Source organism: Balaenoptera ricei, chromosome 2, assembly GCF_028023285.1.
Source record: "Balaenoptera ricei isolate mBalRic1 chromosome 2, mBalRic1.hap2, whole genome shotgun sequence".
Classification (NCBI taxonomy): domain Eukaryota; kingdom Metazoa; phylum Chordata; class Mammalia; order Artiodactyla; family Balaenopteridae; genus Balaenoptera; species Balaenoptera ricei.
In genome coordinates, this window is record NC_082640.1 from 162705990 (window position 1) to 162721204 (window position 15215).

The following is a 15215-nucleotide window of genomic DNA, read 5'->3' on the forward strand; positions in this document are numbered from 1 at the left end:
CCACAACTTGGGCAGGAGGTTCTAATCGAGGAGAGGGTCCAAGTACTGCTCTACAGCCAGTGCTGTCACTGAGGCTGATTTATCACCCACAGTAAAGAGTTAGCATTTACTGAGCATCCATGTCCAGACACTGTGCAAGGGACTTTGCATCATTAACTTTTTTCATTCTCATAATAACTCTGTGAAGTAGATCCTATTTGTTATAGCCTGTTCTGCCGTTGAGGAAACGGAGGAGGCAACGAAGTTTAGTAACTGGCCCGAGGTCACATAGCTGATCAGCGGTAGGGCCAGGATTTGACCTCTGGACTGACCCTGCACCTCCACTAGGCCTCCGTGCTCCACTGCCTTCCTCACTCTAATGGACTGTGACCACGAGCTGTGTCCAAAGTTCAGACCAAGCCAGGATCGCTGGGGCTGGGTCAGAGGCGTGTCAGAGCTGGCTCTCAGATGGCTTGTGACAGCCAACTGTGCTCATCTTTCCAGCTTCTCATTCAGGAGCATCAGGTTGGTAGCCTGAAACAGGCCATGGTGGAGTACAGACACCATGAAAACTGGCATATACTACAAATCAGGGCTTTTTTCCTCCCAGAAAACCACTGGTCTGGGCGCACCAGGAAACACTGGGCCCTGGGTGGGCTATCGATGCTTTAGGCGGAAGGTACAAAGGAACGTGCTAATCTGAGTCTACACCTCTTCCCCCGGGGACCCAGGCTGTCCTGGGCAGGTGCTCCTAGCCCCAGGACCAGGCTGGAGAAGCGGAAAAAGCCCAACTCGGCACCTAGTCCTGGCTCTACTATCTACTAATCAGGCAATTAACTGAATCTCTCCTGGGGAGAATGGGGACAAAAACAGCACTGACTTCACTGGGCCTTTATGAGGATTCAGTGTCACAGATGCATCATGAGTTGGTAAACTAAGCTGTGCCAGTCAAGAGGTGTTTGGTCCTTTTCTAATCTGCCTATCGTCGGCAGTTCCACCTCCTGAGGATCTGCAGGATCCCCTCTCTCTCACATCCAGCTACTCTTGGTCCTAAGAAGGAGGTCGCTCAGACAGCCCAGAAGATCCCCAGTTTCACAGTGCAGTGGACTCTCCTCCCTCAGCTTCTGTCCAAAACATGTCAGCTCTTACCTCCTTTGGATCCTTAACATGACTCCTGATAACAGATGACCCCTGTCAAGATGGGGGCCTCTGGGACTTCCCTGGCGGTCCAGTGGCTAGGACTCCGTGCTTCCAACGCAGGGGGCACGGGTTCGATCCCTGGTCAGGGAACTAAGATCCCGCAGGATCCCGCAGTGCCAAAAAACAAACAAACAAAAAAACCAAACCAAAATAAAACAAAACAAAAAAGATGGGAGCCTCTTTGTAAGCAGAATGGACATTGCTGCTACCATGCTGGGCCACTCAGCTGTCTCAGAAGTGGACAACCGTTACTCTCTCTCTCATTCCTTTCTATACTTGTGAGAGGAGGTTAAAAGAGAAGTAAGGTCCAGCTTCCTACTTATTTTAGAATAAGTTTAAATAAATCAAAATAACAACCAACATTACTCAAGTAACCTTATCCGTGAGAGGGCCTACATGTTCCCTGGTGAAATCAGGCTCACCTGCCTAGCCCAGGGCCTCTGCTGGAATCAGAATGGCCTTAGACTCCAGACACAATGGAATGGTTCCTGCACTCAAAACATTCTTCTCTTCTTTCTGGGAGCCAGAGGGCAAGTCAGGTTCAATTAAGTACAACAAGAACAACATGGCGTTCAAAATAAGCGCTATTTATTACAAAAGTAAACAGCCTCTGATTATCTGTGGAAAGTTTTTTTTAACATAAAACGTGGTTCAAGAAGCCGGCTGGAGGTTGAGCTACCAAACGTCTCCTTCCTCCGCCAGCAAGTCTGTGGGGCGTGTCACATTCTGCCTGCTCCTGGGGGCTGGAGCCCATATTCAGAGCACCACCATGACAGCCCTTCTCCCCTGCATCTTCCAACAACAGAACCTGAGTACCTGAAGCTGCATCAACCCATGCGGCCTTGTCCCCAGAGGAGTGTCTGCCAGTCTGGGTGAGAAAGAAGAGGAGGGAGTGGGCGGGCAGTTCTTCTCCATCTTTGGAAAGCAGTGTAAGAGACAAAGGAAACTTTTGTCCCCAGTGTGGCCGAATTAGGAGGGAGGGATGGGCAGGAAGCTGGCTGAGCTTTCTCCTTCCTCACCCTCACTCAGAGTGGCTGCCTTCAGAGCACCTCCCTTCCAGCAAGTTCCTGTTAGGAAATAAGGCACGAGGGAACATCAGCCACCTTCCGGTTGTCATCGTGGGGCCGTTGTTCTTTGCTAAGAGCCAAGCACAGGTTCCTGAATTCCACCTCCAGGAGAGCCCACCAAGATGGCTGCCCCCACCCAGCTCAGAAGAAACGAAATTGGCCTGGGGGAGAGAAAGGGAGAAGCAGGGTAGGAGGGGAGAGCGGGAGGTTCTCCACCCCAGTTCTCCTTCCCTTCCAGAAATGCAATTAAGCAAGCAGCCCAGACTCAGCACCCGGCAGCGCTTCCTGCTGGGGGAAGTCAAAAGGGCTGCAGCCCTGGGAAAGGGAGGTCATCAGGCCCCAGATCTAATTAACAAACCTGCCTTGCTTTTGACATTGCTGCATTTCCTCTATTAACGTTAATGATGGTTGGTCTGAACGTCCGAGCATGGCCAGAAGCTTCCCTCCCCACCACCCAGTAAGTAGCACAGCCTGTCCTTGGGACCAATTTCCAGTCTCCGTGGCAACCGCCTAGTCAAGATGCTCTAAAGAGCTCTGACCCTGTCAGAGCTGGTGGGGGCTCCAGAGGAGGGACGATGGAGTGTGGCAGAGATGCATCATTAAACCTTGAAGCGTCACAGCCCTCTGAGACAAAACAATATTTTGTCATGCACCGGGAGGACAGAGGCCGGCTGAAGGATTGGCCTTGGGTTTGTTCAGTTCTAACCCAAGGGTTTTCTTTATCTCTTTCATATGGGGAGGAAGTAAAAGGAACAGCTCTGAGCTTCTTGCTTGGGCTTCAAAGTGGTAGGGAGGAGAAGCTCCAAGGCATTTCTTGGTGCTCTGGGTCTCTGGGGAAAAAGAGATTGGTGAGACAGTGACACAGAGTAAGGGAAATGAAATGAAGTGAAAGGGAGGGGGGCTGTCAGCAGGGGAGGACTAGAGAAGTAAAAATGGGGAAAGCTTAGTGAGTGACAGGAACACCAGCCCAGAAAGGCCAAGGCAGCCCACACCCCGATGCCCCGCTGGGACCCCAGCCCAGCACCATACACATCCCTGCTCTGCCACACATCCGCCTCAGCTGCTAAGAGAGGGGCCCCAAAGGCTCTCCCTGCAATCAGGAGAATGCATCGGGCCCACCCTCACAGTCAGGCTGGATGCAGAGGGTAAGGGATGGGCAGCCAGAAACCACCTCTGGCTCACAGGGCCTGAGAACACACAGTAGCCAAGGACAGGGTGCCGTCCCTCCCACCAACCTCGTGATGTGACGTTCTCAGACAGCGAGGAACCGAGGGCTGAGGAGGGCCAACAGGGCTGGTGAGTCCTCAGCTGCCTCGCTCTGGGGCCCCGTCCTCTGCGCACATTGCAGGTGGAAGTCCAGCTGCCTGCGGCCACAGAGGAGACTTCCCGGCAGTAGCCACGCGGGGAAGCAGCTGGGAGGCGGGCCCTCCGGCTCAGGGGCCTCAGCTGTATTTGCTTATTTGTGGGAAGGAGGGCAGCACAGCCGTGACAATACCATCTGCTCTGCCCTTGGTGACATCCCAAGGTAGGGTCAGTGCTTTCAGCCTTCTTGGAGGTCTGAGAATTTTTGATGAATCTTACAAACCAAATCCAGTGTGAAAAAAAACCCCAGAGAATACTACTGTAGCTCTGGACGATTTCTTAGAGTTTATGACACTCAGCTGTCCACAGTCACGGTCTATATTCCACAGGGATACGGACACACGTACCCTCACACGCACACTCCCCCACACACTCACACCCACCCTCTCGCACACTCATCCCTCCTCATGCTGCACACTCGGGGAAACGGGCCTGAGAGATGTTGTCGCCTGTTGCTGAGCCAGCCCCAGCGGAGGAACCTGTGCAGTTAGAGCAGCGCCATGGCCCTCTCTAGTGGCTTAAACTCCGGGTATGCTCCCAGGGCGTGGTCCTGGCAGGTGGCAGGATTCCGCAGGCTCCTCAGGCAGCTTCCTCCACAGCTGGGAGGGTCCAGGGACTGGCTCCACAGCTGGCTGTCCCCAGGAAGTTCCCGGACGCAGGCTGGAGTCCTTGCAGTGGCCTCAAAAGTCCCATGATTCCAGCCACCTTAGTCCTGCCATCGGACTTCGGGGGTCCTGGGCTAGCGGACCAACCATCCCATAAGCCAGAGGATGGAAGAGGTAGAAGCTGAGGGAGAGAATCCGGGGGGAGGCCGTTGGCACCCTAGTGCCTCCGCGGAGGCGAGAAGCCCTACAGACCTTTGAAATCCAGGTCCTCCTGCCGGAGCTCATCGGACCCTCTCTACCTACAAGGCCCACCCCTTTTTGTCACCACGTCTGCCTGAGTTTGCCACCTGGCCATACCATAGTCTGCGAACTTGGAAGAGGCTGACTTAATGCCAGTGAGGGAAAGGGCTCTTCCCAAGAGGCCCAGGAGACAGAGCAGTCCAGGGTCTGGTCATGGACTGTTTGGCCCAGACTATACGTTAAGATGTGGAAATGCTCTCGGGCCTCAGGCCCCCGATTCCCTGCTCAGGCTTTTGCGTTGCCCCGCCACCCCTAAAGGCCAGTGATTCTCAGCGCAGATCCGTGAGACCTGCGAGGTGGGGAAGAGGGCGGCTTTCCAAACGACACCCTCCTCCTAGTCATTCGGAGCCGCACCGCAGCCCCGGAGCCCCTCCACCACCCGCTCCCTCACCCCCCTGAGAGCTGTTCTGGTTGGGAGCCACGTGACTGAAGAGGGGCGCCCTCCCACGTGGACCGGAGTGGTCCATAAGCTGGGAGCCACCGGCAAGAGGAAAGAATGCAGAGAGGTAGCCCGTGCTTCGCCCATCTGGCTGCACATTCGGGTCACGTGGGGAGCTTTAAAAACTGTGGCTGACAGGACCCAAACTGGGCTCAACTGAATCAGAACCCCTGGAGACGGAGCCGGGCACCAGTGTGCTTCAAAAGCATGCCAGGGGGTTCTAAAACACACCCGGGACCGAGGCCTCAGTGCTGGGGGGCAGCCGTGCAAGGTGCAGGGGGTGCTCACCTGTAGGCAATTCCCAGGAGAAGGCTCAGGATTCCCAGCGCATGTACGTGCCCAGCCAGAGAAAAGGAGGCCAGGCTCCAGGCACAGAGCCGCAGGAGCGTGTCCCACAGAAGGCCTATGGAAGGAAGAGAAACCTCGCACCAGTCTGGCAGAGGATGCATTCTGGGCAGGCAGCAGACGGAGCCCCCCAGGTCAGGGAAGCAGAGGGCTCTCCCTCAGCGCTGGCGCTCCATGGTGGCCTCCCCCCCCCCCGCCCCACCCTTATTACCCAGGTCCAGGAGGGCAGCACTGACCTGTCAGCATGCTGGAGAAGAGCATGGCGGGGAAGTAGTGGTGGAAGTAGAGGATCCGGCCCATCAGGAAGAACGGGAAGTAATGGATCATCCAGCCCAACAGGAGCTGCCCACCTCCTTGCAGCAGGACCTGGGACAGCCCTGGGCCCCAAGCAGCACAGCCCGGTCAGCCGACAGGGAGGGGGCAGAGAGCCTGGTCTAGCCCAGCTCTGCCCCTTCCTTGCTGTGTGACTTGCATAAGCCACATCACCTCGTTGGGCCTTCCTTCCCTCCTCTGCCCAAGCTGAACAATCCTACAGCAGCTGGCAGGAGAGGAGCAACTGCTTGCTACCCGGCCCAGGGAGGCCTCGGCACCCACGGCAGGGGCGCCAAACCCCAGCAGCAGGCAGCCTGGCCTCCAGCTCCAGCTCCCACATCTCTGCTGTCACGCAGGTCTTTGCAGCAGCAGACGGGGCGGAGGTACGGGCAGAGGTAAGGACGGAGGTGGGAGAGGGGGTGGTCTGGGACTATGTCTGTTCAGACGCAGAGCTGCAGAGGCAGAGAGAGCCTGTGTGAATGTCTCAGATGCTGTGGCCTATGGCCTGGGGGCTGCTCTCTACGTGACTAGAGGACAGGGCCATGGGACGAGGAAAGGGCAGAAGAGAAAAGGTGGGCAGCTCTACATAGAGCATAGAGGTCAAAAGTGAAGGCTCTGAACTCAGTCCGCTTGGGTGTGAACCTCAGTTCTATCCCTTGTCCCTTAGGGACAAGTTTCTTAACCTCTTTGTGCCTTGATTTCCTAATCCATAAAGCAGGAGTAATAAACTCTACTTTATAGGGTTGTTGGGAGGATGTAGTGTTTAACACAGCACTGGGCATTTGGTGACTGAGTTCTAAAAAGCAAAAGAGAAGGGAAGAAGGGGAGGGAAAGGCAAAGGATGGCCCATCAGCAGGCGGGCCCTCCCCGAGTGCAGGCACCCTCCTGACTGGTAGGTGGGGGGGCGGGAGAGCCCAGGGACCTGACCTTCAACCTCGGCAGGCAGACGTGCCCCTCTCTGCACAGCCACAGCAAAGATGCTCCCTGAGAGGAGGTAGAGGGCGATGCTCAGCAGGTTCAGCCACCAAACCACCTGCAGGGAAACGAGAACAGGAGGGTGAGAGAAAGCAGCAGCTCCCCACGGGCACAGCTCAGGGCCCAAAGCGTGGTGCGCGGGGCACTCACCGGGTTGCCGAGCAGATACACTCGGAAGTCGGTGTCATTGATCCCCGAGAAGCGCAGGCCCTGTGGAGCAGAGGACACGCTGCTGGCCCAGAGCTCAGCTCCTCCCAGCCGCACGAGTTCCAGGAGGAGAAAGATGGGTCACCCTTCGTAGACAGGGAGCCCTGACGGGAGGCTCGGAGTGGGCGCATTCTACGGGAGCTCCCTGGGAAGGCGGATCCGAATGGGGCAGAAGACAGAGCCCGCCTCTGGCCACCCCGAGCCAGGCGAGGCCGCGCCCTGCCCCCCCAGCGCACCCCACGTCCACCAAATCTCAACGCCCTCTTTCTTGCCTCGGGCCCTACCTGATAGTTGATAGGCCAGTGCCAGGGTTTGGACGTGAACTCATTGTCTTTGGGTTTGAGGCCACTGTTCCCCTGCAGGAAAGCGGCAAAGAAAAGCTAGTCAAAGCAGAGCTCTAGAAGGCCGACAGGAACAGGAGGGACGGGGATCTGATGTGTGGCCAGGTGTCAAGAGAACCCCTCTCTCCTCTCCCCTCTCCTTCCCTTGCAGGGAACAATCAGGTGCTCATTCTCAGTCACTGCCCACCTGCTTACAAAAACTGACTGACTTTTCCCAACAAGCAAGCCTCCATGTCCCAGCAAAGACAGTCCGTTCAGACCCTCTCTGCTTGAGAGAAAGAGGAATGAGAGACTTGTTTGCCATGGGCACAAAATACATATCCATCTCCAGGCCAAGGATAAGGTGTCAAGAGGATGAGGAGGGGCATATAAAATCAGGGCTGACTTTGTTCCCTTGGAAGGCCAATTTCAAACACAAACCCAGAAACTCTAAGTTCCTGGACTTTGAAAAAGTTACTTTAGCCTAGTGTTTCTCAGCGTTTTTTCCCATTATTGCCTGCCCCCACTCAACCTTTTTAAGACATCTATTCCCTAAACACTCCCCCACTGTGACATTTTAAAGAAATTTTTATTGAGGTATAATTGATATATAACATATTAGTTTCAGATATACAACATAATGATTTAATATTTGTATATATTGCAAAACAATCACCACAATAAGTCCCCTCATGGCATTTTAATATCATAGCTATTCTGTATATCTGTTTACATAATGCAGGAATACCTGTGCTTTATACATTAAAAAGTTAAGGGTTTTTTGGTTGTTTTTTTTTTCCCACCCTCCAAGAATACATTTTACCCCCTGGGAGCAATATCGCTCTGGTTGAGAATGCACACTTTAGCCTGAAGGACCCAGATACAGCCCATTTAGTCCAACAGCCAAGAATATCCAGCAACTTGTCTCTAAATGGCAAAATCAGGCCTTTGCTAAAACAAGAAGGAAAAGGAGCAGGATCCTGGATCCTACCCAGCAGGATGGCGTCAGCCTCATCATCAGGACAGACTGAGAAGTCATTCCCAAGAAGGGGAGTGAGGTGCTAGGAGTTAGGCTGGGGTTTCTCCACCTCAGCACTATTGCATTTGGGGCTGGAGAAGTCTCTGGTGTGGGCTGGCCTGTGCAGTGTAGGGTGTTTAGCCCCCCTGGCCTCTACTCACTAGATGCCTGAAGCATTCCTACCCCTCCATGATGCCAGCCAAAAATGTCTCCAGACATTGTTAAATATCCCCTCAGAGGCAAAAATCGCCCTCTATTGAGAACCACTGGCCTAGCCCAAGAAAGATCCAGGTCTGGTTCAGTGAACCACCACCCAGTGCCTTACTAACCCAACTCCTTGAGGTCTTGGGAATCATTTGCAGGCCTCGCTACGGTGGCTGGATTGATCCTCCAGGGTCAAAAGTGCCAGTGGGGTGTCACACCCCAAGAGGTCAGCTGCACAGCCCCTGAACCATTACGGCCATCTGAAGGGCCTTGGAATGAAGAATGAATCATTCTGGACCCCAGAGAAGCTGCTGAGGGAAATCAATTCCTTCAAACCAGTATAGTCCAGTCCCAAACCCAGGGACTCCAGCCAGAGCTATAACAAGCCAAGGGCATCCTACACATTAAACTCTTAAGAAATCCAGCTCCTTTAGTAAACCAACAAGTGGAAGGAAGGAAAATCTGTACCCATTATAGGCATGTGTATCTGTACCTTGTTCTCTACGCTTAACGCCTCGGGGGCTTGTTCCAGCTAATCTCAGCAGGCTGGGCAGCCTTCTCCGCCCAGGCCTTAGGCCCTCTGCTCAGCTAGCAGAAGCCCTGTCCCCTGCAGTTTCCATAGTCTAGACCATTTTGATCTCTCTCCCCATCCTGACTCTGCATCAGTTGAATAAGAAAGGTTCCTTATGTCCCTTTTCTTCTTTGACTCTACCTCTTAGATAATGAAAGAAAAAATGAGACTATTTATTTACATTTAGTCTTAAAATTCTACCCAGATCTAAAACGATATATTGACTGACAGGCACATATTCAAAAGAACTATGTTATCAGGCCAGAGTGACAGCTACAAGCAGAGAGTCAGAGAAGAAGGGACCCAGAGATTGCTTATTGTCAACTCATCACCTCCCAATGTGCAGAAATGACAAAATTTGAATTTTTAAATTTAATCTGTTGAAATAAGTCAACTATATTTACTGAGTACTGCTTACGTAATCACTTCCAGGAAAGACCAATTGACAACGGCTCACCAGGGGAAAAATAACAACTGCTACACCTCTCTGCAACCCTGCAGAGATACACGAACCTGGCTTGAGATACCGTGATTCTTAAACATCGTTCCTGCAGAACACCGGTTTTCCAGAAGCCAAAGTAAAGAGGTTTCCCCCTCAACATCAAAACCGCATCAGGGGGGGCTTCCCTGGTGGCGCAGTGGTTGAGAATCTGCCTGCCAATGCAGGGGACACGGGTTCGAGCCCTGGTCTGGGAGGATCCCACATGCCGCGGAGCAACTGGGCCCGTGAGCCACAATTACTGAGCCTGCGCGTCTGGAGCCTGTGCTCCGCAACAAGAGAGGCCCGCGCACCGCGATGAAGAGTGGCCCCCGCTTGCCACAACTAGAGAAAGCCCTCGCACAGAAACGAAGACCCAACACAGCCATAAATAAATTAATTAATTAATTTTTTTAAAAAAACAAAAAAACACATCAGGGTTTTTCCAATTCACAGGGGAAACTTTAAGCTACTAGGTAGAATTTTCTCAATTTAAAGATTTCTTCTCTCAATTGTTCTTAAACCTTTGATATCAGATGTCAGCTACTAACGATAGAGAATACAAACGACAAGTCTTTAAAACCTTAAAAAGAATCAACCATGCTCCCTAAACAGTTTGTTTCTGTTTGGGAACTTGAGTGGGCTCTTGGTTGGGATTTTATGCTGCATATAAACAACACACTCAAATTAGCTGTTCATCCTAACTAATCCTAATTTCATATGATGGAATCACCTATCAGTGTCTCATGATTTTCAACCAAGGGCACTATGATTTTCAGGAGCTCTGCCACTTCAACAGATGTGAGAATCACTTAGAGGCAGAGGAGTGTAGTGGTAACTAGCACTGACTCTGAAGGCCTGGATCCACCTCTTACATTTAGCTGTGTGACCCTGGGCAAGTTCCTTAACCTCTGTGCCTCAATTCCCTCGTCTGTAAACTGGGAACGATAATCTCTGGAGGACTGTAATAAGTATTAAGTTAATATATGTGCAGTGCTTCGAGTAGTGCCTGGCACATAACAGCTACATAAGTGTTCATCATCATTGCCGTCACCATCATCACCACCACCATTCAATGCCATTCAATGCCATCATCACCACCACCATTCAAGACCAAGCAAGCCAGTATAGGTGAAGACACTTCCTAAGTCCTCCACAAGGGGGCAGTGGGTCTATACCATGGTAACTGATCCATGATCCAAATTTGTGGATGCCCAAGAGCTCTTAGAGAAGCCACCAAATGGGAAGGGGCCACAGTACCCGGATCATCACCATGTGGGCCTCCAGCATTATCTCAGGAAAACCGGGGTGCAGCACGTCCAGGCTGATGTTTGGCACTAGAAAAAGAAATGACAGAGGCGTAAACCTTTCCCACACACCCCCTCCTCATGGCTGTCTGTCCGTGGTATCCACACTGCTGTCAGGGTCTGAATGTAGCCTTCCTGACAAGCTAAGAAGCAGGTGAGAGCGTTGAGGAGACAGAAGGATTCTCGATCATTCGTTCAGCACGTATTAAGCACTCAGCAGATATTCTGAGGGAGGCAATGGCAACAGACGAAAAGCCCTGGCCCCCGGAGCTGGCACAGCCCTCGGCACCGTCAGCCTTCATGACGCCGCTCCCCCCGCGAGGCAGGGCTGTGAGGACAGGGGCTGAGCCTGTCTCATTCACCAAGGCATCCCCGGGGCCCCACACGGCTCCCAGCAGCTAAACAAAGAGCGTTTAATTACGTAGTTAATTAGCTGGTTGGTTGAATTAGGTGGTAAAAAGAATGAAATGGGAAGCATGAAGAGGAGAAATCAAGCAGAAGCGTGAAGGGGGTAGCTTAAGAGGACAGATGATGAATCCAGACATTTGTTGAGTTGAAGATGACACGGGAGTGGAAATGTCAATTGGAGCCTGGTAGTATAAATATGGGGATCAGATCAAGGGCTGCACCATCGCTTTCTGTAAAAGCCTTGGCTGGATGTGGGGAGGGGAGGAGCCTACACAGGAGCAGAAAGGGAAAGCACTGGCCTGCTCTAAGCCTTGAGGGTGGGGAGGTAACCACAGAGGGGATAGAATAGCCCAGGAGGCAAGCAGATGGACCTGCATTATAAGCGGCAAGAGAGTCATATCCAGCAGGAGGCAAGGAAAGTGACCAGAGACAGCCAGCTCTGGCCCCGAGTGAGGTCGTTGGTCACTTTAGGGAGAGGAGTTTAAAGAGGATGGGAAGTTTAAGTGGATGGGGAGAAAAAAGGAGCTCCCTATCTAGACAGTTCATATGAAGAGATTAGGTTTAAAAAAGGAAGAAAATGGCAACAGTAAGATAAAGTGGCAGCAGAGTCTGTAAAGGTTTCTTTTCCTAAGATGAGAGTTACTTAGAAATGTTCACTTCAGAGCCAGCCCAGGACATGGCCTCACTCACATTTGGGATTGATATGGTCTTCCACATTCCAGATGGAGTTGAGGGTTTCCTTTAGGTATGGAGTGCAGGTGACTTCCAACTGCTCCCAGCCCCTGTGAAAAGTAGTCACAGATGTCTCTCAGAAGACCTGAAACCCACCGGAGAGTAACACTGCCAACTGCTCTTCAGTCTACGGTGCCCCTCTCTTTCCAGCCCAGTGGTCATGCTTTTTTGAGCCTCACACTTTTATATTCCACAACTATCCTAGGAGGAGTCTAGCACACAACATTCCCATTTTAGAAAGAGACAAAGATCCAGAGAGTTATCACAAGCCAGATGAACAAATGCTCAACTATTACAACACACGAAACACCAAAGGAACTCTGGAGCTCTGGGCTCCATAAAACTCCTGATGCCTTTCCTCCCTCCATCCACCACAAAGAAAAAGCAAACCTGAGGTGAACATCGACCACTGCGAAATGGAAGTTTTTGGTATACTCCTTGTAGTGTGAAAGGAAAAGCATGAGCCACTAATGGGACGTCAAAACCCCAGAGACTCACCACTTGGGCAGGACCTTTCCCGAGGAGCCCAGGACACAACCTGTCACCAGATGGATGAGGCGAATTCGACTTCTCAGCACTTTGATTCGGTTTCCAAATTTTCTGTTTACAACCTCAATCCGCCAGAAGTCATTTGAGTCTCCTGTTCCATTCTGCCACATAAATCAAGAAAAAAATACAAAGGAAGTAAGATGACTTTAGAGAAGACGTATCAGAAAAGGGAGATGGTCACCCTTTCAGATGCCATCATGTTACAATTTGGTCAAAGACCAAACTGGCCTAAATGATTGAGGTGGGAAAGGGAACAAGAGGGCCACAGAAATATACCAGGTGACTGCCATTGCCCCAGCACTCGCGATTACAACCAAGAAAAGTAGTATAATTCCTGGAACCTGAAGTCTAATTCTTCACTTTATAGAACTAGAGTTTAAGTTCTAAATAAATGTTTTTGCCCTTAAACCAAACTCAAGACATCACCGTGTGCCAACAGAAATAAATTTGAGCTATTTGCATCCATTACTGTGGCCATGGGGACACTCACTCATCGGAGAAAGGTCTGGCCTAGATATCGTACTGTGGAAATTAAGACAGTTGTGTCTAATTCTCCTCAGGAAATGCCCACCAGAGAAAGATGAAGTTCAGAGTCTTGGCTCTAGTATAACATGGGATGAGCAAATAGAAGCAGGGTTGGGAATTCCACCTTAAGGAACCCAGAATCTTTACTGAAGCACCAAAGCCCTTGGAAGGGAATGTAACAGATAGTCATAAATCTACTTTCCCACTAGTTGTTTCTGTTTCCAAATTACTCCCCAAGCCATAAATACTCATAGAGCTTCCTCTATTAACTGCATCACCCCAAGGCAGTAAAAATCCAAAGCAATGTGGACAATATCCCTCTGTGGAACAGGGAAGTAATCCTTAAAAATAAAGCCAATGAGAATTTGGGATCTGGCAAAGGATATACTTGTATATTCATCTGGGGTCATATTGTGGCCCTGTGGCTTCTAAGTATAATATGATTTTAAAAGAGACCCTTACAGTATTCATATTTGACGTTTATTAAGTGTCAGAACATAAAAATGGCATGGTAATTATGGGAGGCAAGAGATGGAAACAAATAGACTTCATAGGCTGCCTTTCCCACAGCAAAAAGCCTAGCCAGAAAGTTCCTAAATGTTAAGAGTCCCTGTGCAGCCAATCGTTAGGAACATTCCAGAATTCTGGGGAGGATGTGTTCCGCCACATGGCCCTGAGCCAGGCCCCACAGTTTTTTGACATGCTGCTCACACTCGAGTGGCTCACTTACTATGCCATAGCCTGTGACCTGATAGTGCTTCCGGGTCAGGGGGGCCTCGTGATAGTGACTGTGCAAGTTCCGAGAAGTCCTAGAAATTAAGAGAGAGAAGTGCCACTATCCTGAAGAAAAGAGATGTGCAATGTTTCTTCTTTTACCAAGGCTACTCAGAGTCATCTGTTCGGATAAGAAAAATTAGAATCCAAACCATTAAATCCAACATATCGGGAGGGACAGATGGTAGGAGTACTGGACCATATGCCAAGAAAGGGGCTTCACTTCCTGTTCACCCCACAACTTCAGGTGGGGGGCAGGGGGATGACTGAACACATTGGTGGCTTTGAGGCAAGCTAGCCTGACTTATGAGGCAGGTTTAGGGAGAAGAAAATTAAAATTTGTAATCTACGTATGCCTGAGATAGGTAAACTGCCTCCCTACCATCTATGCTTTCTACTCCTATCACCAGTTTTACAAAGTGGGGATCTGTGGGGGAAGTGGAGGGTTTAATTTAGATTTTATTTACTTTGTGCTTTTTGTAATAATCCTTACTTTTATCCATAATAAGTAATCAATGTTCATTATAAAAATATTGGAAATTAGCAAAAATAAAATTTAGTTAATAAATTTTAATTTATTTAAAAAAATAAAATTTATTTAATAATAATAAAATTAAAATTTTAAGTATCCATAATCTTACTGACTAGGGAAAAAACACTGCTCATAGCTTTTCTATATGTATATTAAAAAATCCCTGATTTTAAAAAAAAACCTGTATCTGACAATTCATATGAAATGTTTGCAGGGCTGCTTCTGTTGCCTATTTTTCCTGTTCATTCTTGCACATGGTGCCCTATTTCCTTGTGTGCTTAGTTATTTTTTACTGTGTACTATTCCCTGCCACTGAAAAACTATTTATAGGAATGGATAACCACGTCTTTCCCAAAAGAGCATTAACATTTGCTTTTAGCCAGGCACCTAGGGAACATTACCACTGTCTTAGGACCATGTTCATTTAAATTCATGGGCTGAAGATTTTGAGACCATCCAGGTGAAATGAATTTGGGTTGCAAATCCATGTGAAGATCAACTGGTAATGACAACTTCTCAGGAACCAGATTTAGTGTCCCCACCAACCTCACCCCCCGCCCTGCTCTCCCAAACACACTCTGGATATAGGTAGATAGGGCGGATTTATCCTAACCCTAAGCCTTTGGAGGTTACAAATTTGGGGGAAGATCACAATAATTTACCACTTTGGGTGAGCCTAGAGCTTTGACTTTAAAACTTCTTCTCTCTAGAGGCAGTCAAAACCCAAAAATCAAAACTCAAGATTGTGGGTTCAAGGCAGAAGTGGCCACAGTGTCCCACTTTTTCTCTGGATTCCCCCTTTCACTGAGATTTTGATCTAGTAACTCCTTACTATCTTGTCAGTTCTTTATGCTTTTTTTTTTTTAATTTATTTATGGCTGTGTTGGGTCTTCGTTTCTGTGCGAGGGCTTTCTCTAGTTGTGGCAAGCGGGGGCCACTCTTCATCGCGGTGCGCGGGTCTCTCACTATCGCGGCCTCTCTTGTTGCGGAGCACAGGCTCCAGACG

At 50.1% G+C, this 15215-nt stretch overlaps 1 protein-coding gene across 4 annotated transcripts in view; it reads right to left on the minus strand.

Moving 5' to 3' along the window:
- Positions 1-1750: 1750 nt before the first annotated feature.
- Positions 1751-15215, minus strand: part of POMT2 (protein O-mannosyltransferase 2) — a 47514-nt gene continuing 34049 nt past the window's right edge. For 3 of the 4 annotated variants that reach the window (XM_059914739.1, XM_059914738.1, XM_059914736.1), the window contains exons 12-21: positions 13634-13712; positions 12328-12479; positions 11788-11879; positions 10643-10719; positions 7076-7147; positions 6735-6794; positions 6537-6642; positions 5534-5674; positions 5241-5355; positions 1751-4394 (exon numbers count right to left, since the gene is read on the minus strand). In XM_059914739.1, coding sequence (XP_059770722.1) covers positions 4289-4394; positions 5241-5355; positions 5534-5674; positions 6537-6642; positions 6735-6794; positions 7076-7147; positions 10643-10719; positions 11788-11879; positions 12328-12479; positions 13634-13712 — 1000 coding nt within the window. In that variant the 3' untranslated portion in view covers positions 1751-4288. The other variant, XM_059914737.1, reaches the window with a different exon arrangement.